Raw genomic sequence first — 26,114 nt, forward strand, 5'->3', positions numbered from 1 at the left:
TACTTACAGTTAAAATACCTGCATTTAATTACATTTGTAGTTACACATTTAACCTTACCCCTAATCCTAAACCTAACCCCAACCCTAACCCTAATCCCTAAATCTACCCGTATCTCAGTTTCAGTAGCAGCAAATGTGAATCTTGTTAGGATTTTTGCAGAACATCATGTAGTTACACAATCAATATAATGTATTTTATGTATTTTAATGTTAGTACATAGTAGATAAAGACACCTAATATAAAGTGAGACCGTACTATTCATTTTTGTAAATTTCAAATTTTGAAGACTCGTGACTTTCATATGCTGATGTACTTCCTATTGAAACAGGAAGCTTAGGCAGGGAAATATCGAAGGGCTTGTCCCTTGTTTTAAATAGCCAATAGGCTTTAGGTTTCACCATCTGCTGCTTGCTAGTTGGTTGCAGATGGTATCAGGGGGAGGGAGATTCCATTCTAGACTGCATTTGATTGGACCAAAATCTGTTCAAGATGAGTCATCGATATTTTTGGTCCATTTTCCCAGAAGATAAAGAAAGTTTTAAATATGTAAATATCTGCAAAAGGGTTGATTTTGTCAACCTTGAGAGTATATTAGCTTATAGATAGCCATGTTGGGGTTAAGATTAAAATTTGGATGTGCAATTCACATTCTGCGAGACACTGAAGTCACGTGATTCTCGCAGACAGAAGTCAGCAAACAAGACGAGACAATGTGTCTTTTAAACTTGGTAACACTCTTCTTTTGCAAACACCGCTCATACCTTTTTCTCCAGAACATTCACACATTTCCTTTAGATCAGAATCATGAGTCATAGAATGGCAGGCAGATGCTCATATATTTTTGGGCGCTAAATAGATCAACAAATCATTTGTTGGCGACATTCTGGTCGCTCTCAGCAACACGGTTCTGCTTGGGCTGACCTCATCCAGGGGTCAGAGGGGGTTGTGGGTAGAAGCAGGAACACACAGGTGCACCTCAGCTTCTACTGCTCTCTGTAATCACACTTTTCTCAATGGGAACGGGTGTGGAGGTGGGCCTGCTGGTTCTAATTGCTCTCTTTATGGAACCAGGGGCTATTTTAAGAGCTGTAGCCTTCAACCTGTAATTTATTGCAGGCTGTCCATCATATTTTTTTCTTTGGATGTGCTGGATCTAGGTTTTTTTTTATCACTAATTTATTGTCAGTCAAAAAGATTATATGGTAGAGTTTTTTGTGCTCTTATGTCATAAAAAGTCCCACGGTCTTCGAGATATTAGAGGGAACAAATGTGATCATGTTAGAATCAACCATTAAAAACTGAGCGAATCAGTCTGGTTTTGGAAGTACAAATCCCATTCGTTTTTTCCATTGGGGATTAGATTATTAAAGATAACTTAAAAAAATTGAAATACAGACCTACCATGAGCTCCAAGATTGTTAGTCAATGATATACAGTATGCTGCTGTTGAAACCACCAGTCCACGTTACTTCAACATAAAAAAAATCATTTTTAATAGTAAATTCCTGGTGGGAACTACACTACCCATGATTCTGAAGAGTAACATCCACCAATCAGAGAATCACTGCTAACAAAGTGCATCAAAAGAACTCTGCAGCGACACTCGCATGACACGCTGTGAATGACACAATCAAGTCTCTCTCCCTACACTCTTAAACTACTTATATATTTGTATATATCTTAATATTGTGCAATATATTGTTTTATACATTTCTATAATCTTTCATTCGATGATGTCATTAACAATGCTCCATGGGATTGTAGTTCATTCCATCATGAAATACTTTTAAGTACACAAGCCTTTGACGTTTTTGCTTCAAAACAAGGTTTTGATTCACCTCAGGGTTGGTTTGGTTAATGGCTAAGTATCCTTTGATGAAGGATTTGATCAAATCCCTATGGAAAAAAAGCTATATATGGGAAAAACACTTCCGGATCCAAGATGGCTAGAGTTTGCGTTAGCATGTTGCTAAGCTAGCTATTCGATACTCTAATAAGCATAAAAATGAATAGCACACACAAATATTGTTAAATAGTACATTTTTAATTAGATTTGTATTTACTTTTCTATTTGCCGGTTGCTCTCTTGCCTTTTCCGCAAAGAATACACATGCAGTGTCATCTTAGAATTTGGCCAAAAGTAGGGAGCGTGCCTATAGGATGATGCCTTAAATGCTGCCTACGTAGGCAGCTCAGTAGGTTTTGGAACATAGACCAACATGTTATTATTCATATTACATATGAATGTTTTCGAACCGTGCCATAGTATATGCCAAAGTACAATACTGTAACCATCTGTAATACTTTTTGTGACAGTCTGTCTGTGGTAAATCATGCTTACCTGTGTGGTACATGTTCCCTCACCGCAGGTTTGATTCAGGTGGGCAAGTGGAACCCCGTGCCTCTCTCCTACGTGACGGATGCGCCCGACGCCACAGTGGCGGACATGCTACAGGATGTGTACCATGTGGTCACGCTCAAAATCCAGCTTCACAGGTCAGTGTGTCCCATATACTGTACCCACAACACAAGAGACAAGAGACACCACATATACCACACACCTCTTCCTCTCTTGGCTGATATCCATGTACACCTGTCTGTCTCTCGTCCCCTGAGGTTTTATAGCTGTCTTACACTTTAAGTTGTCCCTACTGCGATCTTTCCTTCTTGATGTGTATCTGCAAACATAAACGTGTTAACTGCTCGTATGCAGTTACTTCCTTCATATATTTTCAAACCCCCATATCATTGACAGATTTAAGGTAGTCGCTGCTGATATGGTTTTTTAATTGGAGATACTGACACCAATGTCTAGATGGTCCTATGGATGATATAATTGATGGATAATGTGTACATATATAATGTGTCAAAACAGTTTGACAGTTTGACAATGAGGTGTCATTACTGGATCCTTTAAATAAGACTCTGAGTCAACTAGTTTTCTCAAACCTGAAGTAACTTATCCAGACGTGTTTTGATACTGAGCGTGTCTACGCGAGAGAGGCGATGAAATTGATCACTTTTAGAGCTCTACCTCTCAAACTTACAATTAGTTTGCATAAATGTATTTCCCCTACCAGAGATTATATGTATGCTACAGTTGTTAGTACTGCACGTATTCATCAGAGGATTTATCTAGTTTGGAACGCAGTCCGAGTTCGCTTACAGAACAAAAAGACGTCACTTCCTTAAACCGTCTTGAAATGGTCTATATTGCATTATATTGTTTGCACTCTATATTGTTGCACTGGATACTACTATTCTGATGCTAGTTAAACTTTGTAATGCAGCACTTTTTATACCACCACCTCAAGATGAAACGCTTATGGTGTATTATTCTTCTTTTGTAAGTTGCTTTGGATAAAAGCGTCTGCCAAATAAATGTAAATGTAAATGTATTGCACTATAAACATATTTATGCATGTATAAATATGTATATATAGTTTACTGTTTACTAATGTTTAATGTTAATGATACATTTTTGATGAAATTATATTTTTATGCAATGTGTATTCCAAAGGTAGTTCTGAAGTAATCAGATTATATTACCTGAAAATGTAATCTAAAATAATAAGTAACTGATTTCAATTTTAGTTGTGTAATTTGTAATTAGTACCAAATTACATTTCGGAGGTAATCTACCCAACACTATATATATTATGTATTAATGTTATTATATATAAAAAAATATATATATATTTTGGCTGTCAATCGATTACCATTTTTAATTAAATTAATTGCATGATATGTTGATTAATTGATAAAATTAATCGCATACATATATATATATTAGCTGAGAAAGATCCTTATATAACAATAATTCAATATATAGTGATTAAATAATTATAAATAGTTATATTTAAATAATAACAAATAAATCATTTATATTGTAAACATTAATACAAGCAATTAAAATGCATTACATTATTTTGGCACGCTAGTAAAGCATTAAAAAAGACAATACAAAAAGTGGCTTTAGAATGCAATGTATTGTTTATTTCCATATTATCGAACATAAGCCTATCATTGGCCTACAGTCCATAGCAATCCATTTTGCAACTTAATTCATCAATCAGCAGAGATGTATTATAATGGCTTGTTTAAGGATGCTTAAACGTACACCTGTGTCAGACGGATACTTTTGGATCGTCTCGGTTGCGTCATAAATGTACCATTGTTAGGTCGTTGCATCAAGTTAAACAAAGTTTGAAACGTAGAAAAACATGTCTTGAGATCCCTGCGTTTGAATTTGCTCTCCATCAAGCTGTTTCAATGCAAGAATGTGTTCTCATCTCGTTTGCCCTCGGTAAGTGTCGTTTGTTCTATGTATAAGCTGCACATTGCCTATACAGCTGGACTTCTGCTTACTGCCCCCTGGAGAAAACAGGTGGTACTACAAGCTTGAATTGGTCGGATATAAGGAATATTCCTTATTACGGTACGGGCCATGATTAATTGCGTTATTTCCTTTTCTTATTTTTTATATAATTAATGGTACCGAATTAACAAATTCAATTGACAGCCCAAATTTTTTTTTTTATTAATTATTATACAGCAACATGAACACTAATTTTATGCATTATTTACACTAGAGCTTCAAAACACGGGAGTTCGATATGACTTAGGAGCATGACAATCTGTTGTGTGACCAATCTCAGGTGGTTGTTTTTGAAACTTGTTTAAGCTTAGCATTTCCGTGTGGTGACACTAGTGGCGCAGAAATTACACACTCCCCCTTTAAAAAGGTATGAAACCGTCAATAATATACTTTCAAAATTATGAATATGGAAAGCCATTCATGCTAAGTTTATATAAGATACATTCAAGAATGTGCTGTTACACCACATTAGTGATGCATATTGTCTTTGAACATCTCGGAACGTTCCTTGCATTGATCATTGCGATGTTTTCTTGGCAGTGTGCCGTTTATTGCATCCTATTAAACAAGCATTTATTAATGACACTCTGAATGCCGCTGTGTTTTCTCCGTTGATTTGGTGGCAGCACCTTTTTTCGAACACGCATATATATATATATATATATATATATATATATATATATACACAGAATAAATGCTCAGAATACATGATTTTGGGTTTTTAGATACACTGGTCATATTGTCACGCATCTAGCTTCTAAATCTAGCTGGAAACACCTTAAAACATTTTTAGCAAGCACATGAAGGCAGGAAGGTAGAAGAAACATGAAATAATAGCCGCCACATGCAGCTGATGTATAATTCATGCATCAATACAGCAGATGTGTTGTATAAAGTAATTAACTAATCAGAACAATCAGGAAAGAGAGAGAGGGCGAGAGAGATTCCAGATGCATCTGCTGCATGCACCAAATGAAATCTGTCTGTCTTAAAGGGACGTTTGCAGCAAGGAAGCAAAACCCAATGCTCACTAGTCTTGCGTAACCAGACCTTTGACTGATCTGTATAAGGTCTGGCCCATATTGCAGCTTATTCTGGCCAAGAACCACCCACTTTGATGGGAAGAGATCATCTGATTGACATGTAAATTGGCTAATCGTGGTTAGTTTTGTTTGGGAGATTATGGGATGTTCCAGGAGAGTTCCATGGGCTGTATTTAAATTCAGTAACATAATTTCTAGCCCAATTGCTAGTTGAAACAACACACATTTCCTGACCATTGAAAATTATAGTTTACACATATCTGAAATACTTCAACTAAATTGTTTAACAGCCCTTTCGAAAACAACAATAATAATAATAATAATTAGCAGAAGAAACCTGTAAAGTTTCAACAGAAATGGTACAGTCTGGTCAAAAACTTGAAACGTCCTCCTTATTTTCTCTTTGTGTTTTGACATCTTGGCTAACGTTCGCATGTTCATCCATGAAGTGTCTATGCACAGTGTTGAGGTGTTTCCTGAAGTCATTGAATATATGAAAGGAAGTAGGACATCCTGCTTTAAAAACCACAAAGAGCTACCTCATATGAGAGACTGAAGATGTAGTGGGCTTTAAACCGCTCATCAAAAGTTGTCCTGATGTCTGAGCCTTGCATGGGACCACCTTCGGTTCAAGGATGGTGTGACTGGCTCCTATCCTGTGGTCAATGAGCAAATACGGTTAAGTTTAGTTCAAGTAGTGTTTTCTCAAGCAATAACACATATTTACAGTTTAAGTTAATTTCATCACTATTCAAAATGCCACACAAGCCAAACTCATGTTGACAAAAACAAAACTTTGCACACCTTGAATTACCTTTACACTGTTGGATGTTTGTAGCTGTGACAGGGCGGATGGCGGGACCGGGTCGTGATTTTACACTCACGGGGCAGCTGCCCGTAAACGCTCTCTCTCTCTCACCACCATCCGCAGTTGGCATTTATTCCTCTTGAAGGCTTGATTGGCCTGATAAGGTACCGGGAGAGTAAAATCACAACCCGGACCCGCCCTCCGTCCTGTCACAGCAGCTTTATCCAAACTAATCTTGGATGTTTTCTGAAAGTTCAGGGGAAGATGATTTTGCTAAAAGAATATTGATGACATTTCACTATCCCATCTTAGAGGCAAACTTAAAAAGGAGCCAAATAAAAGTAGTTAAATGCAAGAATAATCAGATTGTAAAAATGACCAAAGTTCTCAGGTTGTGGTTGAAGTGCTGTCAGCAGCTCCTCAAAATATATATTCGGGTGTTGAGTCCTGTGGTCTGTAATGAAATGGGACATTCGTCTCTTTGCCAAGATTTTGTATATCTTGTTTCCAAACAGAAATCCCGATCAATATTTTCGTGGTTAGTTTTACGTGGAATTTCGAAAGGTCATGAAGCTAGTGATTTTCTCACCAACCCAGGGACATCTAGGAAAGAAAACGAAGCGTCCTCTTCATGAACCATCTTTTGTCTAGAATTAAAAGCTGCTTTCATTATTCATTTGAAGAAGTGTCATCCGTTGAGAGAATTATTGTTAAAACGGCTCTCACATTGAAGTTGTTGATCAGTTAAAAGAGATTCTCACCTGCTTTTTGAGATGAATACAGATGCGTAGAATGTGTTGCGTTGATCATTAATGAACAAAGATTGTATTACCCTGAGAGTCCTAGTAGTGTCCATGTATAACAGAGAAATTAAACATACATTGAAACCAAGTTCATTAAATGGTCTGCACTTATATAGCGCCTTTTTAACCTTAGTGGTATTCAAATTTGTCTCACTCACCCATTCACACACCAATGATGCCAGAGCTGCCATGCAAGGCGCTAGCCTGCCATTGGGAGCAACTTGGGGTTCAGAGTCTTGCCCAAGGACTCTTCGGCATGTGAAGTCGTGTGGGCTGGGAATCGAACCAACAACCCTATGATTAGTGGACAACCTGCTCTACCACCTGAGCCACAACCGCCCCCTAATTAATATATAATGGGAAAATCTCATCCACAAAAAGGAATGAGACATATTAAATAGACATCAAAGACAAAACAAAGAAAACATTGAAACTCTACCGCATTCCATCAGCATTACTGCACTTCAAATGACATCACATTTTTAGTGAATGGATCTCGATGATGGAAAGTGTCCTGATTTCCAGTGCATATTTGGTACATATGATGGTAACCTTTAAGAAGTTACAAACTATTGTTGTTACATCAAGTTTTAGGTGTTTAGATTTTTACAAACGTGGCAATAATTTCTTACCCATGTGATTCAGTCGTCTTTGTATCTGTTAGCATACTAGCTTTGTCATACTTCGTGAGGATTTCTTCATTCTTTGGATTAGCCTTCAGAACAGTATCAACCATCTGCTAGAATGACATGATACAGTATTATGGGATGGTAACATAAAATAAATATTCTGCATTCTGAACAAGGCATTTTTAATAGATTTTCTACTACAGTGTTCAGTAAATGACATCTTAATCCTAGCTCTTATATCAAGTATGACACTATAGAAAATGATCTACACTCATATCAGCTCTGACAGAATACATTGAAACATTAGCATGACTCACATCGCTAGAGCAGATACCACTTTTTTGCACTAAATTAACAAAACAAATTACAAACAATCTATACGCTGTCAAATAAATGAATTATGTAACGTTAAACTCAATTCTAAGAGCAAAATACAAAACAATTCTTCAACTTAAAATCTATTAATGACTTAAAATGCTTTAAATCAATGTTTCCTTAAGTCTCGCAGCGAGATTTGCAGTTCTGTTGGCTTGAAATCTACTTCTGAATGCGGTGTGGTGAAAATGTGGGAGGGGCTCATGAATGAACACATTAAGAGTTAACAGCGAGTACATACAGCAGATATTCATATCAACACCGTTGGCTTAACACTACATTTGGACACCAACTCTTTATGGAAAGAGAGGGAAATACACTTGTTTTAACTCAATTTTGTGTTAGATTATCTCCAATTTGAGTTCAATTAACCCTGAACTCCTAACCTTTACATTAACACCACAATTTTAACTCTGGAAAGATTTGCTGTGTACAATAATGCTGTCTTTACCATCAACATACGCCAGTGGAAGTTGTTTAAAGGCAGCCAGCCGCATTGGAACTGCCGATTTCGGTCAGCTCTTTCCAATTTTGTGTGCAATAGGCATTCGATTAGTCAGTAAACACACCGTAGGCTGAGACTTCGTGCTAACATTCTCTCTCTTTTCTCTCTTCCCATGTCTCTCGCCCTCTCTGCAGTTGTCCTAAACTGGAAGACCTTCCGCCAGAGCAGTGGACCCACTCTACAGTAAGAAATGCCCTCAAGGAGTTACTCAAAGACATGAACCAGAGCTCTCTGGCTAAAGAATGTCCTTTATCACAGGTGCTGGAAACTTCCACCTCTAGTTGGCAAGACTGCAAGTGTCCCTTTTCAAATGCCCAGAGTTTGATAGAGTGGAAATGGACAGAATTGCCATAGAAATCTAAATCAATAGCCATTGTCATGCCCATAGATCAATGCACTGTATTTTCATGTGAACGCAGAAGCGCTAGTTGTTAAGAATGTAAGGTATTGTTGTGTAAACAATGGGCGAAGGGCAATGATCTTGAGAATGTGTCTGGGACATATTTGACCCCAAAACAAAAGAAAGAAATTAGAAATTATGGTAGCAGTTTAGAATAATATTTTATTTGCTAACATTAGTTAATGCATAAACTATCAATGAACGGTTTTTTGTTATCATCATTTTTGATTTACGAAATTGATAATTGTTTGCGTTAGTTCATAATGCATTTTACATTTAAAAGTGTGATTAAGATTAAATAAGATAAGTAAGTTATTATTAGTTAATTTTAATTTATGATACCGCATTTATATTTTGCATAAAGAAAATTATGCCTGTTTTGAACCATTATGTTTTTTTCCAATGTCACATACATTTTGTGACAATTAAGCACATTTCATTCTCATTACTGTAATGCTGAGAAGTCTAATTATTGTTATGCAAAAAGCCTTATGATTTTTAATTAAGTTTTACGCATTTATTGTGCTGCCTTTCATTAATGTTGAAATAAATACAAAAAGAATTGCATTACAGAAAAAAATGCTATAACAGTCATTAGAATTAGCATTGAGAATCAGAATTACATAAAAAAAATGTGTATTGTGAATTTTTTTGTAATTAAAATTAAGCACATTATTTACCCCTGATTCTAATTAATGTAATACAATTATTATAATAGTAAAAATTATATTTTATTTAAATGTATGTATTTATACATCATCATAGTATTTATTGTGCTGCCTTTAATTTCTGTGGATTTAAATACAAAAATCTTGCAGCAAAAAAAAAAAAAGACTGTATTACAGTAATGGGAATCTAATGATAATAACCATTGAGATTAATGGGATTTATTGAAATCCCTGAAAATTAAAACATGTTAATGCATTACGATAATGATAATTTTGGGGGGAAATGTGCTTAGTTGAAATAAATGTCACAGTACAATATAAATAAATAAATAAATAAAAAAAATGGTCCCAAAATAGGTTTAATTTTCTTTATGCAAAATATATTGATTTTGGGATGAAATGTAACCTGGACATGTTTTTCTTTAAATGTACCCTTATGTGACAGGTGTAGCAACTTTTATAGCAAAACTACAGTGTAAATATTCAGTGAAAGACATTTCAACCAGCATCCAGCTTGTGTGTTGAAGTGATTGTAGTCTATTTCATCTTAGGGAAGCCCATTCCTGCAGGTGCATGTGTGTGTGTGTGTGTTAGTTAGAAGAACTGCAGAGTGTGGTGATGTAAAGAGTCCCAGGGTGCTCTTCAGGCAGCGCATGGGCCGGGCCGCCCCACATCTCTCTAATCACTCTGTTTACAGTCCATATGTGAGCTATTCCCACCGAGCACCGGTCCGGTACTTACACTGAATTAGAGCCTCGCTCTCAGCGCACATGCTGTAGGCTGGGCAGCCCATGCGCGTGTGCTGGGGGAGGGGTAAGGTTTCCGCTTTTGTTGTTTCTGATTTCTCTCGCCAGCTTGAGAAGAGCAGTGTCATTTTCTAATTTTAGTTGCAAATGTGCAACTTCTCCAGTTGGAACAGCCACTGGGTAGGAACATGTGTGGGTTGTTTTCTGTAGGTATCACAGTCCAGATGACCTGCTTTTTCAGTTGAACAGTAGTTATATTGGAACAGGAAGAGTGGGAGAGGTCAGACTTATTTGGGATCTGCAAACTTTTGTAGGATTAGTGTCCCCTTGATTCCCTGAACTGTAATCCCTAAAAAAAAGTTTTAAAATGGAAACACTTCAAAATAAAGGTGAATAAATAGAGAACAAAGATAATTATGCCATGTTGGTGAAAAAAGAGAGGGTCGTGAAGTCTTTTATCCACAGCTATGTTTCATGCTTGCCAAGACGGTCTCTTTGCTGGTTTTAGAGGATTTTTGGCTACTTTTCAAGCTGCAGACCAGCTTCATGTTTATCTGGTTTAAAATGTTTAAGGATGATCTGTTTACTGGCTTTAGAGGGGGTTTGAGCCCTTTTCAATTGGTCAGGCTGGAAGAATAGTGAAAGACCAGTTTGACCAGGCAGGGAGACAAGCTAAAACCAGCAAACAAGCTTAGGCTGGATGATGGCATTTAAGGCTGGTCCATTTCCTGGTTTTAAAGGGGGTTTGCACACTTTTCAAAGGGACAGGATGGCAGACCAGGCTGGGAGATCAACTAGACCAGCTAAAGACCAGCTTTGCCAGACTGGGAGAACATTTAAGACCAGCAAAACATCTTAGACTGGATAAAGGTGTTTAAGGCTGCATTGTTTGCTGGTTTTACAGGGGTTTTGGGCACTTTTCCTGCCTGGCCAGGCTGGGAGACTCACTGAAGACCAGCTTGGCCAGGCTTGGAGACCAACTAGACCAGCTCAAGACCAACTTGTCCAGGCAGGGAAACAAGCTAAGACCAGAAAATGGTTTAAAGTGTTTAAGGTTGGTCTGTTTGCTGGCTTTAAAGGGGTTCATTTTTCAGAAGATCAAGCTTGCAGACCAGGCAGGGAGATGAACTACACCACATAAAGACCAGTTTTGCCAGACTGGTAGAACATCTTAGACCAGCGAACCATCTTAGGTTGGGTAAAGGTGATTAAGGCTGGTTTGTTTGCTCGTTTTAGTGGGGTTTGGGAGCTTTTCATTGGGTCAGACTGGCAGACTAGGCTGAGAGATCAGCTATATCAGCTAAGTACCAGCTTTGCCAGGTTGGGAGAATATCTAATACCGGAGAACAATCTTAGGCTGTATAAAGGTGTTAAAGGCTTGTTTGTTTGCAGGTTTTTGTGGGGTTTTGGGTACCTTTACAGCTTGGCCAGGCTGGGAGACTAGCTAAAGACCAGCTTGGCCAGGCTTGGAGACCAGCTATACCAGCCGAAGGCCAGCTAGGCCAGGCTGGGACACCAGCAAAGACTAGCAAACCATCTTAGTCTGGTTTAAGGTGTTTAGGCTGATCTGTTTGCTGGTTTTAGAGGGATTTGGGGCACTTTTCTAGATTTGCCATGATGGGAGACCTGCTTAAGACCAGCTTGGCCAGACTCAGAAACTAGTTAAGGCCAGCAAACAACCTTAGGCTGGATTAAGGTGTGTAAGGCTTGCTTTTTTTTGCTAGTTGTAAATGGGTTTGGGTACATTTCAGCAGGTCAGGCCGAGAAACCAGCCAAGACCAGTAAACCAGCTTAGGCTGGTTTAAGGTGTTTTTATGCAGGGGTATAATTACACTGGTTTGTTGGTCTTAGCTTGTCTATGCATTTCTAAAAGCGTTCTTATTGTCCTTGGAGGAATATAATTTGACTTTATGCAGACTGATTCTTGTGTAATATAGGCTTAGCCAAACTGGTAGATTACAGCATTACCAACACCAAGGTCATAGGTTCAATTATCAGGGAATATACATGCTGAAAATGTATATGTGAAACATTAACAGCAAATTGCTCCGGCAGGTTTGTAAGCCGAGTGATGCTGAGGCCCCTCCTGCTCATCAGCCGTCATTCAGCACACGTGTCCCTGTTGTCAAACGTAACCCCTGTGTCCTCTCAAATGACCTTAACAATAGAGTTACCCACCCAGCCCGTCACCGTGAAAGAGCAGCTGTGTAGTTGCATAGCAGCAAATAGCTGTCAAATGCAATCATACCAGGCTGAGCTCTGGATTTGACATGGGCCTCTCTCCCATCCACACAGAATGGATGAAAAAGAAGCTGTAATTAAGACGTTTTTTGAAGAAGAAAAAATGAAGGTTCACCCACCTCTCCAACACAATGCAAATAGTCTCTCCATTGGGAGACAGGATTGAACATTTCACATTTATATTTGTGCTAGTCACCAGCATATGTTGCGTTGTGAATGCTGGTCCACAACATTAACAAGCTAACAAGGCTTTTTCCAGCATAAACCAGCTTAGATCAGCATAGGAATTGCATGCTGGTTAAGATGATCTTTTCAGAAAGGTTGGCAAATGTTTTCTTTTAGTGTATTTTGGATTTACATAAATTCATACATTCAAATGTTCCTTGGGAATTGAACCCATGACCTTGCTCTACCTGTTGAGCTACAGGAACAAAGAGCTCAGAACAAGGAAGCACTAACTGGGAGTGCCTGACCAGACGAGCATTCGTTTTAATGCACCTCTCCCGTGACAGAAAGTCAAATAGATTGTTTAGGTTGACAACACAGAGTCAGACTTCCTGGGCTCACTGATAAGGCCTTGTGATGGTTATCATTTAAAGGGGCTCATCCTATTTACCTGTAGATTGTTCCTGGTGTGCAGTACAATGAGGCTCAGCAGCGTTTATTCGCCTGCTTTGTTGGGTGTCACCATGGCATACAGGCTCAGGAGATGTGGCGTGATGTTTGCTGTGAGTCGAGTGATTAATGAACGGTGCTTTCCACAACATCTGTGACAACACGGTGAACCGTACTCAATATGGGACTCAGCCAAGATTTAAACATTTCGCCCAAATGTGACTGGCACACTCTTAACCAGAAAAGTAGATATCAAAGAAATCATGATGACTCATGAAATGTATTTTTTTCTTCTGCTATTGTTGGTTGATATTATTGGTTGGTTAGCTCTGTTGTACCATCACTATCTCTGATGATTATTGTTTTGAGATTAGCAATAACCAGGGGTGACATTTAAAATGCCCTTTGGCCTTCAAAAGGGCACCTGCCTGGCCACCTATGGTCTTGGAGGGCTCACTGTTGTTTCATATTCCTCTTCTGCTTTAGGAATGGGTCAGTACAGTAAAATACTTTACATTTCTACAGCAGCATGATCTTTGGAAGGAAAAGGTTAATAGTCCTTCTTAAGCATACACAGTGATATGTGTACTCGAGTGAGCAGTTAACCATATTTTGCCTTTTCCTGATGAACTGTGCATCTGGTCATAAACTATAATGCCATAGAATATTTTTTTTTTGTTCTATATGATACCATGGGATAACCTTATATACATTCCATATGATGCCATACTGTAGGAGAACCTTATATAAATGTCATATGATGCCAGAATTCCTTTTTTACATTTTTTGATGCCAAAGGAGATCATTTTTAAGTTCCATATGATGCCATAAGAGATCCTTTTTTAAGTTCCATATGATGCCATGCTGTAGGAGAACCATATATAAATGCCATATGATGCCAGAGTTCCATTTTTAAATTATATGATGCCATAGGAGATAATTTTTACATTCCAAAAGATGCAATAGGAAAACCCTTTTAAGTTTTGTATGATGTCATAAGATATCCTTTTTAATTCCATATGATGCCATAGGAGAACCTTTTTTAAAGTTCTATGTGATGTCATAAGATATCCTTTTTAAGTTCCATATGATGCCATAGGAGAACATTTTTTAAAGTTTTATGTGATGTCATAAGATATCCTTTTTAAGTTCCATATGATGCCAGCTGGGAGGAGGCCTCGGGGAAGACCCAGGACTAGGTGGAGAGATTACATCTCCACACTGGCCCGGGAACGCCTCGGGGTCGCCCAGTCAGAGCTGGTTAATGTGGCTCGGGATAGGGAAGTTTGGGGCCCCCTGCTGGAGCAGCTGCCCCCGCGACCCGACTTCGGATAAGCGGTTGAAGATGGATGGATGGATGGATGGATGATGCCATAGGAGAACATTTTTTAAAGTTCTATGTGATGTCATAAGAGATCCTTTTTAATTCCATATGATGCCATAGGAGAACCTTTTTTAAAGTTCTATGTGATGTCATAAGAGATCATTTTTAATTCCATATGATGCCATAGGAGAACCTTTTTTAAAGTTCTATGTGATGTCATAAGAGATCTTTTTAAGTTCCATATGATGCCATAGCAGAACGTTTTTTAAAGTTTTATGTGATGTCATAAGAGATCCTTTTTAAGTTCCATATGATGCCATAGGAGAACATTTTTTAAAGTTTTATGTGATGTCATAAGATATCCTTTTTAAGTTCCATATGATGCCATAGGAGAACATTTTTTAAAGTTTTATGTGATGTCATAAGAGATCCTTTTAAGTTCCATATGATGCCATAGGAGAACATTTTTTAAAGTTTTATGTGATGTCATAAGAGATCCTTTTTAAGTTCCATATGATGCCATAGGAGAACATTTTTTAAAGTTCTATGTGATGTCATAAGAGATCCTTTTTAAGTTCCATATGATGCCATAGGAGAACATTTTTTAAAGTTCTATGTGATGTCATAAGAGATCATTTTTAAGTTCCATATGATGCCATAGGAGAACATTTTTTAAAGTTCTATGTGATGTCATAAGAGATCCTTTTTAAGTTCCATATGATGCCATAGGAGAACATTTTTTAAAGTTCTATGTGATGTCATAAGAGATCCTTTTAAGTTCCATATGATGCCATAGGAGAACATTTTTTAAAGTTCTATGTGATGTCATAAGAGATCATTTTTAATTCCATATGATGCCATAGGAGAACCTTTTTAAAGTTCTATGTGATGTAATAAGAGATCTTTTAAGTTCCATATGATGCCATAGGAGAACCTTTTTAAAGTTTTATGTGATGTCATAAGATATCCTTTTTAAGTTCCATATGATGCCATAGGAGAACATTTTTTAAAGTTCTATGTGATGTCATAAGAGATCATTTTTAAGTTCCATATGATGCCATAGGAGAACATTTTTTAAAGTTCTATGTGATGTCATAAGATATCCTTTTTAAGTTCCATATGATGCCATAGGAGAACATTTTTTAAAGTTCTATGTGATGTCATAAGAGATCCTTTTTAAGTTCCATATGATGCCATAGGAGAACATTTTTTAAAGTTCTATGTGATGTCATAAGAGATCATTTTTAATTCCATATGATGCCATAGGAGAACCTTTTTTAAAGTTCTATGTGATGTAATAAGAGATCTTTTTAAGTTCCATATGATGCCATAGGAGAACCTTTTTTAAAGTTTTATGTGATGTCATAAGATATCCTTTTTAAGTTCCATATGATGCCATAGGAGAACATTTTTTAAAGTTCTATGTGATGTCATAAGAGATCCTTTTTAAGTTCCATATGATGCCATAGGAGAACATTTTTTAAAGTTCTATGTGATGTCATAAGAGATCCTTTTTAAGTTCCATATGATGCCATAGGAGAACATTTTTTAAAGTTCTATGTGATGTCATAAGAGATCATTTTTAATTCCATATGATGCCATAGGAGAACCTTTTTTAAAGTTCTATGTGATGTAATAAGAGATCTTTTTAAGTTCCATATGATGCCATAGGAGAACCTTTTTTAAAGTTCTATGTGATGTCATAAGAGGTCCTTTTTAAGTTCCATATGATGCCATAGGAGAACCTTTTTTAAAGTTCTATGTGATGTCATAAGATTGTGATTGACACCATTGTGTCCTTGAGCAAGGCACTTAACTCCAGGTTGCTCCAGGGGGATTGTCCCTGTAATAAGTCGCTTTGGATAAAAGCGTCTGCTAAATGCATAAATGTAAATGTAAATGTCTTAAGAGATCTTCTTAAGTTCCATATGATGCCATAGGAGAACCTTTTTTAAAGTTCTATGTGATGTCATAAGAGATCTTCTTAAGTTCCATATGATGCCATAGGAGAACCTTTTTTAAAGTTCTATGTGATGTCATAAGAGATCCTTTTTAATTTCATATGATGCCATAGGAGAACCTTTTTTAAAGTTGTATGTGATGTCATAAGATATCCTTTTTAATTCCATATGATGCCATAGGAGAACCTTTTTAAAGTTCTATGTGATGTCATAAGAGATCTTCTTAAGTTCCATATGATGCCATAGGAGAACCTTTTTTAAAGTTCTATGTGATGTCATAAGAGATCTTTTTAAGTTCCATATGATGCCATAGGAGAACCTTTTTTAAAGTTGTATGTGATGTCATAAGATATCCTTTTTAATTCCATATGATGCCGTAGGAGAACCTTTTTTAAAGTTCTATGTGATGTCATAAGAGATCTTTTTAAGTTCCATATGATGCCATAGGAGAACCTTTTTTAAAGTTGTATGTGATGTCATAAGAGATCCTTTTTAAGTTCCATATGATGCCATAGGAGAACCTTTTTTAAAGTTGTATGTGATGTCATAAGATATCCTTTTTAATTCCATATGATGCCGTAGGAGAACCTTTTTTAAAGTTCTATGTGATGTCATAAGAGATCTTTTTAAGTTCCATATGATGCCATAGGAGAACCTTTTTTAAAGTTGTATGTGATGTCATAAGAGATCCTTTTTAAGTTCCATATGATGCCATAGGAGAACCTTTTTTAAAGTTGTATGTGATGTCATAAGATATCCTTTTTAATTCCATATGATGCCGTAGGAGAACCTTTTTTAAAGTTCTATGTGATGTCATAAGAGATCCTTTTTAAGTTCCATATGATGCCATAGGAGAACCTTTTTTAAAGTTCTATGTGATGTCATAAGAGATCCTTTTTAAGTTCCATATGATGCCATAGAAGAACCTTTTTTCTATGTGATGTCATAAGAGATCCTTTTTAATTCCATATAATGCCATTGGAGAACCTTTTTAAAGTTCTATATGATGCCACATGAGATACTATTCCATATGAGATCTTTTGTCAATTCCATACAATACCAATGGGAATTCTTTTTTTAATTCCATATGATGAATTAGGAGATTTCACAGGATCACAGGATGTCATAACAGAGCCTTTTCCATTTCCACGGTTCTTTAAAAAAACATCAAAATAACCAAATAGCAACTCAAGATCCCTACAAAGCAAACAATGGTTCTTAATAGCAAGAGGGTTTTTGTTGAAATCTTACAAAAAAGCATTTTATTTGTATGAGTGCATCTTTATGCTTGCTCCACAATTAGGAAAAGAGAATGCTAAAGAGTAAAGGTGTTGTGTTCTTCACTGAGGATATTCTGAGCCCCCCGTTTTCCCCCTCCACGTCCCCAAGTGCTCATGTTATAAAAATGATAAAGCTGACATACCTTTAATTTTAAAACAGATGGTTTCATCTTTTTAATATTTATAACAATCAAAACAATTTCTGCGCTAGGTAGCCTAAGGCAATTGAAGTGTTAAGTGTTGGGTTTGATGAAAAAGAATCTCAGCTTTTTTTTAATTTGTTTTGTGGAATGTATTAAAATAGTGAAAATAGAGGACATGAATAGAAAATGTGGTGTTAGGGAAGCATGGAGACATGAACTTGTTTTGTGGTCTCAACATGCTGAAAACAAAATGTAAATATGAGTTGTATTCATATAGGGCAGAGGTCCCCAATGCATCATCTGCCTTATAAACACACATCCTTCTGTTTTTTGTCTTTCAGTAACTCACTGAACTGTCCTTCATACTCTGTGGCATTTGTTTAAAAGGGACATGTATTCTTTTGCTTTACATTACTGCCGAGATGCACTACTGCAAATATTAATGCATGAATCACATTTCTTACCGTTTATGTTACATCTAGATATGACAGTATAATATGTACACAATGTGTACATAGTGCAGCATGTTTGACAAGCTTTTGAGACAGTACTGTATGAAAAGGTGAATTTTAAATATTATTTTCCTCTCTCTCTCTCTCTCTCTCTCTCTCTCTCGCAGAGTATGATTTCTTCAATTGTTAACAGCACTTACTATGCAAATGTTTCTGCTGCCAAGTGTCAAGAATTTGGACGCTGGTATAAACATTTCAAGAAGACAAAAGATATGATAGGTAAGCAGAATGTTGCAAACATACAATTGTCCAAATTTCATCCATCTATCTATCTATCTATCTCTCTATCTATCTATCTATCTATCTATCTCTATCTATCTATCTATCTATCTATCTATCTATCTATCTATCTATCTATCTATCTGTCTGTCTGTCTGTCTGTCTGTCTGTCTGTCTGTCTGTCTGTCTATCTATCTGTCTGTCTGTCTCTCTGTCTGTCTATCTATCTGTCTGTCTGTCTGTCTGTCTGTCTCTCTGTCTGTCTATCTATCTATCTGTCTGTCTGTCTGTCTATCTGTCTGTCTGTCTATCTGTCTGTCTGTCTGTCTGTCTGTCTCTCTGTCTGTCTATCTATCTATCCATCTGTCTGTCTGTCTGTCTATCTGTCTGTCTGTCTGTCTGTCTGTCTGTCTGTCTATCTGTCTGTCTGTCTGTCTGTCTATCTATCTATCTGTCTGTCTGTCTGTCTATCTATCTATCTATCTGTCTGTCTGTCTTCTGTACGCAACTATTAAACTTTCAAAGATATATTAATGTTCAGAGCAAGAGGACTTTCTGTGGTGTGTTAAATTAAATATTTTTCATGCCACATAAAACAGCGATTTGATTTTTAGCTTTTAAAATGTTCAAACATGCACCTGTCATCAAAAATGCCATCAGTTTGTCAGGTTATGCTGCAGCTCTTGACAGCTTTCTCTTGTTTCCTGTTCACTGTTATACCCATTAACACTCTCTTTTTTCTCTTTGCAAACCTGTGAATGCGTGTGTTGTGTGTTTGTGTGCATGTGTTCACCTGCACAGTTGTGCGGCAGCCGTCCCAGCTGGAGGGATACCTGGGGTCGTGTGTCCTGCACGACAGTCCACGTGCCACCACATTAGGTAGGTCACATGACCAGGGTTGTGAGGGTTACTTTTGAAATGTATTCCACTACAGATTACAGAATACTTGTGGTAAAATGTAATTTGTAATGTGTTCCATTAGATTACTCAAGGTCAGTGATGTATTCTTAATACTTTGGATTACTTCTTCAGCACAGGTAGATTTTTTCAAAACCTAAATATCTTATTATAAATCAAACTGATCTTGTTTAAGGATTTTTAGATATTTTTACAGGAAAACAATAAAGAAATTGTTATCAAGAATATGATGTTTTGTCCACAATACAATGTATTGTTTATTTGCATATTATTGAACATGAGCCAATCATTGGCTTACAGTTCACAGCAACCCTTTTTGGAATTGAATTTGTCAATCAGTCTGAGATATATTATAAGGGTTTGTCTAAGGACCCGTCAATGTACACCTGCATCAGACAGACGCTTTTGGAGCATCTCACTCTGGTTGAGTCTTGTCATTAACATACGTTTTTTTGGTCACTGTGTTTAGGACTTACAAAAACACGTCTTGAGATCCCTAAATTCGGGTTTGCGCTCTATCAGGCTGTTTTGAATGCAAGAAAGCATCCTCTTGTTGTGCTGTCTGCTGAAGGGATAGTTTGTTCTCTGTATAAGCTGTGTGTTGCCTATACAGCTGAAGTTTCGCTTACTGCCCCCTGGAGAAAACAGGTGGTACTACAAGTAAATTATTAAGCACTGTTGTGCTCAAACTTAAAAAAAATAATAAAATAAATAATCAAAAGTTGCTGTCTGCACACTAAATTAAATTCAGACTAAGGTCTAAAATATTTATATTTTATTTTAAATGTTATATAAACTCATAAAAAATTTAGTTTTGTAAAGAAATTCACATGTAGGTGCAATTTATATTTGTCAACAAAAATTATTTCAAGAACCTAAGCATAAACCTTTAGGTTAAAAGTGTATTTATTCAGTCAAAAGTTTAGAAAAAGTGTACCTTGAATGCATCGAATACCAAATGCATAGATGCAAATGGTTAGGACACAGTGTAACGTCAGTTTAGTGCATCCCGGAGTCTCGATAAAGCTTATTTTAGATAAGTGGTCAGTGTGATGGAGGCCTCTTTTAAAAGTCGATCTGCTGAGTACAACAAACTATCTCTCCATACAGCAGTGGGGCTGGAGTGCACCCACCGTGCCGTGGGTATTACCTCCCCTCCCCTCCCCTCATCCCACATTCTCTCACCCATTGTCCTCTTAATCCCAGCGTGCTTTGTGCCGAATTCCACAGGAGGGACTCTGGTTCTCTGCTGTGAACAGGGTCTGTGAACGCTTTCTTACAACCTTTTCAATTTGCATGGAAAAGCATGTGCCCCCCAGCAGTTTTCAACACCGAAGTAGACAACCGAGAGGCATAGCGTAGCATCAGAGCGCAGGAATGAGGGGGATTATGAGAGAGCTTTGATTATTACCCAATTTTTGGTTTGTTTTTCTCTCTCTCACTTTCTGGCGATATTGAAAAGAACAGCCGCGTCTTTGTCGCGCTGTCAGTTAAGACACACGTTTGTGTCCTCGCGATTATTGTTCATATCTCTGGAGAGATTCCATGCGCTTAATCTGTTTTTTTTATCTGCTGCAAAATGTATATTTTGATGATTTGCCATAACGCTTTATTTGCGCTTCATGAAATCTGTGAGATTTTTCTTTTTTTTTTTGTTCTTTTTTTTTTCAGATTTCTTTCGACTACCTCCAAATGTTACTCTTTAGTCTCTAAATGAATAGTTCACCAAGAAAAAACATTGAAAATGAATATTATTATTGCTCACTTTTAATATATGCATGCTGTTATTTTCATTGTGGAACACAAAAGAAGAATTTTCGAAAAATCTTTAGGCAGCTCTTCATCATACAACAACAGCTTATAGTGACCATGACTGTAAATCAGTTTTTTTTAATATATATTTCTTTTTTGGCTAGAGTATAGCAATCTATATATATATATATATATAATATTATTCTTATTATTGTTATGACTCACTTTCCAGACCTGCATGCTTTAATTTTCTCTGAAGAACTCAAAAGATGATTTGTTGAACAATCTTTACGCAGCTCTTCATCATACAACTGCAGTTTATAGTGACTGTAAAACAGTTAAAAAAAATGTTTCTTAATTTCTGAAACGAACAGGTCACCAAAACATTAAACTTTTTATTTACTCTAATGTCGTTCCAAACCACACTGCTATTGTTTTCAGTGGAACATAAAAGGAGAATTTTCAAAGATTTTAATGCCGCTCTTTTTCATACAATGAAAGCTCAAAAAAAGGACAAAAAACACAATAAAAGTAGTAAATATGTTGTTCATACAACTTATTTTCTATACACCTACAGTAGTCTTATTATGTTATTTGATAACTTTGTGTAAAATAAAAATGCTACATTTAAGTTGTTATTTACTGATAATCTTCGCCTATTTATAGCAATCATTGTGTTTAATGGAAATTTTTGAGCTGCTTAGCTTTCACCAAAAATATATTTGTAACCCAAAACAGCATCAATAGCTTTAAATATTTGGCTTTTTCCTCAGTCCGCTCTAAGTGCTCTAAGCTGCCAGCGTAACACGCTCTAGTTATATTTAGACTTTCCCAAAACTTCATATTAGCCAGCTTGTGTACCTTGTTTTAGAATTAAGAGTATAAAGGACGATTCAAGTGTTTCACTTTCTGGCTCTGTATCTTTGGAGACATGCTGAATGTTTGCTGCTAAAGTCATCAACACTGGCTTGTTGTTATTGCTCACATGATTTGGCCATATAAACTAATTTCTGCCGCTGCCAATTTATGCAGATACAGGTCACACACTGCGCCCCATTATATTAGAGAGTACCTGGTTACTGTAGTAATGTTGGGCTGGAACGGGCTGGACCAGCCATTAAAAAGACCCTTATTAGTTAACCATTAGTGTAGTGAAATAACATTTTATTTGCTCAGGTGGTAGAGCGGGTTGGCCACTAATCGCAGGGTTGGTGGTTTGATTCCCGGCCCACACGACCCCACATGCCGAAGTGTCCTTGGGCAAGACAATGAACCCCAAGTTGCTCCCAATCGCAGGCTAGCACCTTGCATGGCAGCTCTGCCATCATTGGTGTGTGAATGGGTGAATGAGACACAGTGTAAAGCGCTTTGAATACTGCTAAGGTTAAAAAGGCGCTATATAAGTGTAGATGAGTGTCAGTCTTTTCAATTCACTTATCTGCATACCTTCTTTTCTCCTTTTGTTTAGCTGAAATAGATTGCCTCTCTGATCTTTCTCCACCCGGAACCAACCATCTCAGCTTCAGTCAGCAGCCCATCCCGGGCAGCACAGCGGAGCAGCCACCGTCCCCAGTTCCCATGTCCCACAGTGGTCAGGCCCCTGGGCGGGCTCAGCTCCCGGGCCTCCACCCTGGTCTGGTGTCCACTCCCATCAGCCCTCAACTGGTGAACCAACAGATCGTCATGGCTCAGATTCTCAATCAGCAGTATGCCGTTAACCGCCTCCTCGCCCAGCAGTCACTGAGTCAGCAGTACCTAAACCACCCGCCCGTCAACCGTGCGCTCAACAAACCGCTCGACGCGCAGCTGTCCTCCAACGCAGAAGTCTCTTTAGAGATCTACCAGTGGGTGAGAGACGAGCTGAAGAGGGCGGGCATCTCGCAGGCGGTATTCGCTCGGGTCGCCTTCAACAGGACGCAGGTATGGCCAAAATGAAAGATCCTTTTGAGATAACACAGCACAAACTGCGTTTCTTATAGTTTTGTTGGTTTTGACACGTTTATTCATAAGTATGATGGGAGTAGGATTGGAAACTGTCATGTAGGTGAGGCTCTGACCATATAGACCAAAAATTAGGGTTGTTATTATCGCTATCGGCTAATAACTTATGGAAGGCTAAATTACTCAGGAACTGTAACCCTGAAAATGTTGAGCTAAAATGAATATACAAGGGATATTTATGCATTTTATCTAGTGATTAATGAATATTATTCCTTTTTCATTATTTAGTAAATTATTTATTTAAATATTTAACTATTAAATGTAACATTAATTTAATAAAAAAAATTCACAACTACATAAAATGCAATATATTTTTTTTCTGAGGATTTAAGTAAAAAATGTCATGTGGTGTAACTGTCCGGAGAAAGTAAAAAAAAAAAGTCTCAAGAAATTCTTGAAAAATTTATTTTGGCATGAGTAGTGCTGAATTATATTTTATTATAATTTATTCAAAGGAAAAAAAAATTGGAAGTGAAACAATTTTGTTTTAAAATATGATACATTTTTTAAAAAACACTCATGTGGTGTAACCCCCAAACAAACAAACAAAAAAAAAAAACCGACGTAAAACGGTGTAACCCTGAGAAAACCTCTTGATATTCTTGACTCAAAATTCATGATATTTGTAAAAAGAAAAAATGTTTTTTTTGAAGGTAAAGATTAACTTGTGTATACTCGTGTAGTCAAGATGCAAGGACAGTATTTTAATACATTTTACCATATGGTTACACCACATGACATTTTTTAATTAATTACATTTTTATGTTTTTCATAAATGTATAAACTCTAGTTTTAAATTTCCACGAACTTGAAACATGTTTTAATCTAGATTTTTAATTGATTTAACATTTTTAACACCTCGGAAAACATAATTTCTTCAATGAATATTAAATACAATTTTATGTGCATGGTATTTATTATCATAAAATTGTATTATATATATATGCATTATATCAGCCACTGGTTAACCAGCTCTTTACATATCGGAATCAGCCATCAAAAACCCCAGATGAGTTAGCGACCAAAGGGTTGCAGGTTTGAACCTCTTGACGGTTGATTCTTAAAAACATCTGCTAATGTCGATAAAGTACAAATTTAGAAGTTAACTCTTTGGCAGTAACTTTACAATGACTGACATCATCTAATTGACCCTAGTTAGGCAGACAGACACATTAAGTTCTTTGCATTTCAAGTCAAGTCAAGTCAAGTCAAGTGGTTTTTATTGTCGTTCAACCATATACAGTTAGTACAGTACACAGTGAAACGAGACAACGATCCTCCAGGACCACGGTGCTACATAAAACAACATAGGACAAACACAGAACCACATGAGACTACACAGACTAAATCATGTTTCTACATAATATTTCTACATAAAGTGCACGTGCAAACGTGTGCTTAAAAATTATTACAATATTTGTAGATGGCTGTCAAATAATTTTGTTGCCGAATATAAATGCTGAGTCATATGCCCAGCTCCGTCCCAGCATCATTGTAAGCTGTGACATGTTTGTGTAAAGCTTGCTACCACATGTAATGTACATCATTAAAATTCAACATGGCTTTCTAATAAAACAGCGACTGAATGCTCACAGTTAGATGCTTTATCTGCTGCTGTTTTGGGATAAACAAAAAGGGAAGGATTGTCCAGGAAATTAAGGGTTGTCAGGACAAAGAGCAAGTCAGCCTTGTTGCTCAATCAAGCATTTCACAAACCATCAGAATTCTGGCAAGGATGAGCGATTACTGACTCACATCTTTTGGTTCGCAAACCCATCGTTTTGACCAGTTTTTCACCAATGCACTCAATCTGTTGTCCAGAGCACGGACAGTCGTACACTGCTAGCTGGAATAATGCTCTGCTTTATTATTGGTCTAATACTATTACTTTTCGAAGTATTAGACTTATGGTTATTGCCTAGCAGGTTATAAAATAGCCAAAAAGTCCCATGAACTTGCATTAAAAACCACCTAGAAACTACCTAGCAACTTCTGTTGTGGTTGAGAATATGTGTTTATATTGGCCTAGTGTCAATATCTAGAGAGCATGTTGGCCGACAATCAATATCATGCTGATATATACATATCTATATGTATAAAATACAGTGAAATGATTTTTTTATGTAATTAATTTAACAAAATCCACTTATTTTTAAATACCAGTGAGTAAAGATGCTGGCTACCACCCCTGGAGTTGCAAGGTCGAATCCAGGACGTGCTGAGTGACTCCAGCCAGGTCTCCTAAGCAACCAAATTGGCCCGGTTGCTAGAGAGGGTAGAGTCACATGGGGTAACCTCTTTGTAGTCGCTATAATGTGGTTCGCTCTCGGTGGGGCGTGGGGTGAGTTGTACGTGGATGCCGCGGTGGATGGCGTGATGTCTCCACATGTGCTATGTTTCCGTGGTAACGCGTTCAACAAGCCACGTGACAAGACACGCGGATTGACGGTCTCAGACTTGGAGGCAACTGAGATTCGTACACCGCCGCCCGGACTGAGGCAACTCACCATGCCACCACGAGGACTTAGAGTGCATTGGGATTGGGCATTCCAAATTGGGGAGAAAAAAATTAAGAAACAAGAAAAAACAAGAACAAAAGTCAACTTAATTCAAGATTAATTCTATGAGAACAAGTCTTGATATCTTATGCAATTTTACCACTCTAGTTAATTATGTTGGCTTGACAAAGAATTTACCAATCTAAAAATTGGTTTACCGAGACCAAAATGCCTAACACAAACTCCTCCTCAAGCTTTCAAGGTACATAAACCAAACAAAATCCCATAGACTTA

At 37.1% G+C, this 26,114-nt stretch overlaps 1 protein-coding gene across 4 annotated transcripts in view; it reads left to right on the forward strand.

Moving 5' to 3' along the window:
• The window catches only part of LOC127655922 (DNA-binding protein SATB1), a 105,384-nt gene that overhangs the window by 46,804 nt on the left and 32,466 nt on the right, over positions 1-26,114 (forward strand). For 3 of the 4 annotated variants that reach the window (XM_052143995.1, XM_052143992.1, XM_052143993.1), the window contains exons 4-8: positions 2,371-2,497; positions 8,677-8,800; positions 18,540-18,651; positions 19,453-19,530; positions 22,790-23,241. In XM_052143995.1, the coding sequence (XP_051999955.1) occupies positions 2,371-2,497; positions 8,677-8,800; positions 18,540-18,651; positions 19,453-19,530; positions 22,790-23,241 (893 nt within the window). The remainder of the gene's footprint in view (positions 1-2,370; positions 2,498-8,676; positions 8,801-18,539; positions 18,652-19,452; positions 19,531-22,789; positions 23,242-26,114) is intronic. The other variant, XM_052143996.1, reaches the window with a different exon arrangement.

Source organism: Xyrauchen texanus, chromosome 15 (assembly GCF_025860055.1).
Source record: "Xyrauchen texanus isolate HMW12.3.18 chromosome 15, RBS_HiC_50CHRs, whole genome shotgun sequence".
Classification (NCBI taxonomy): Eukaryota; Metazoa; Chordata; class Actinopteri; order Cypriniformes; family Catostomidae; genus Xyrauchen; species Xyrauchen texanus.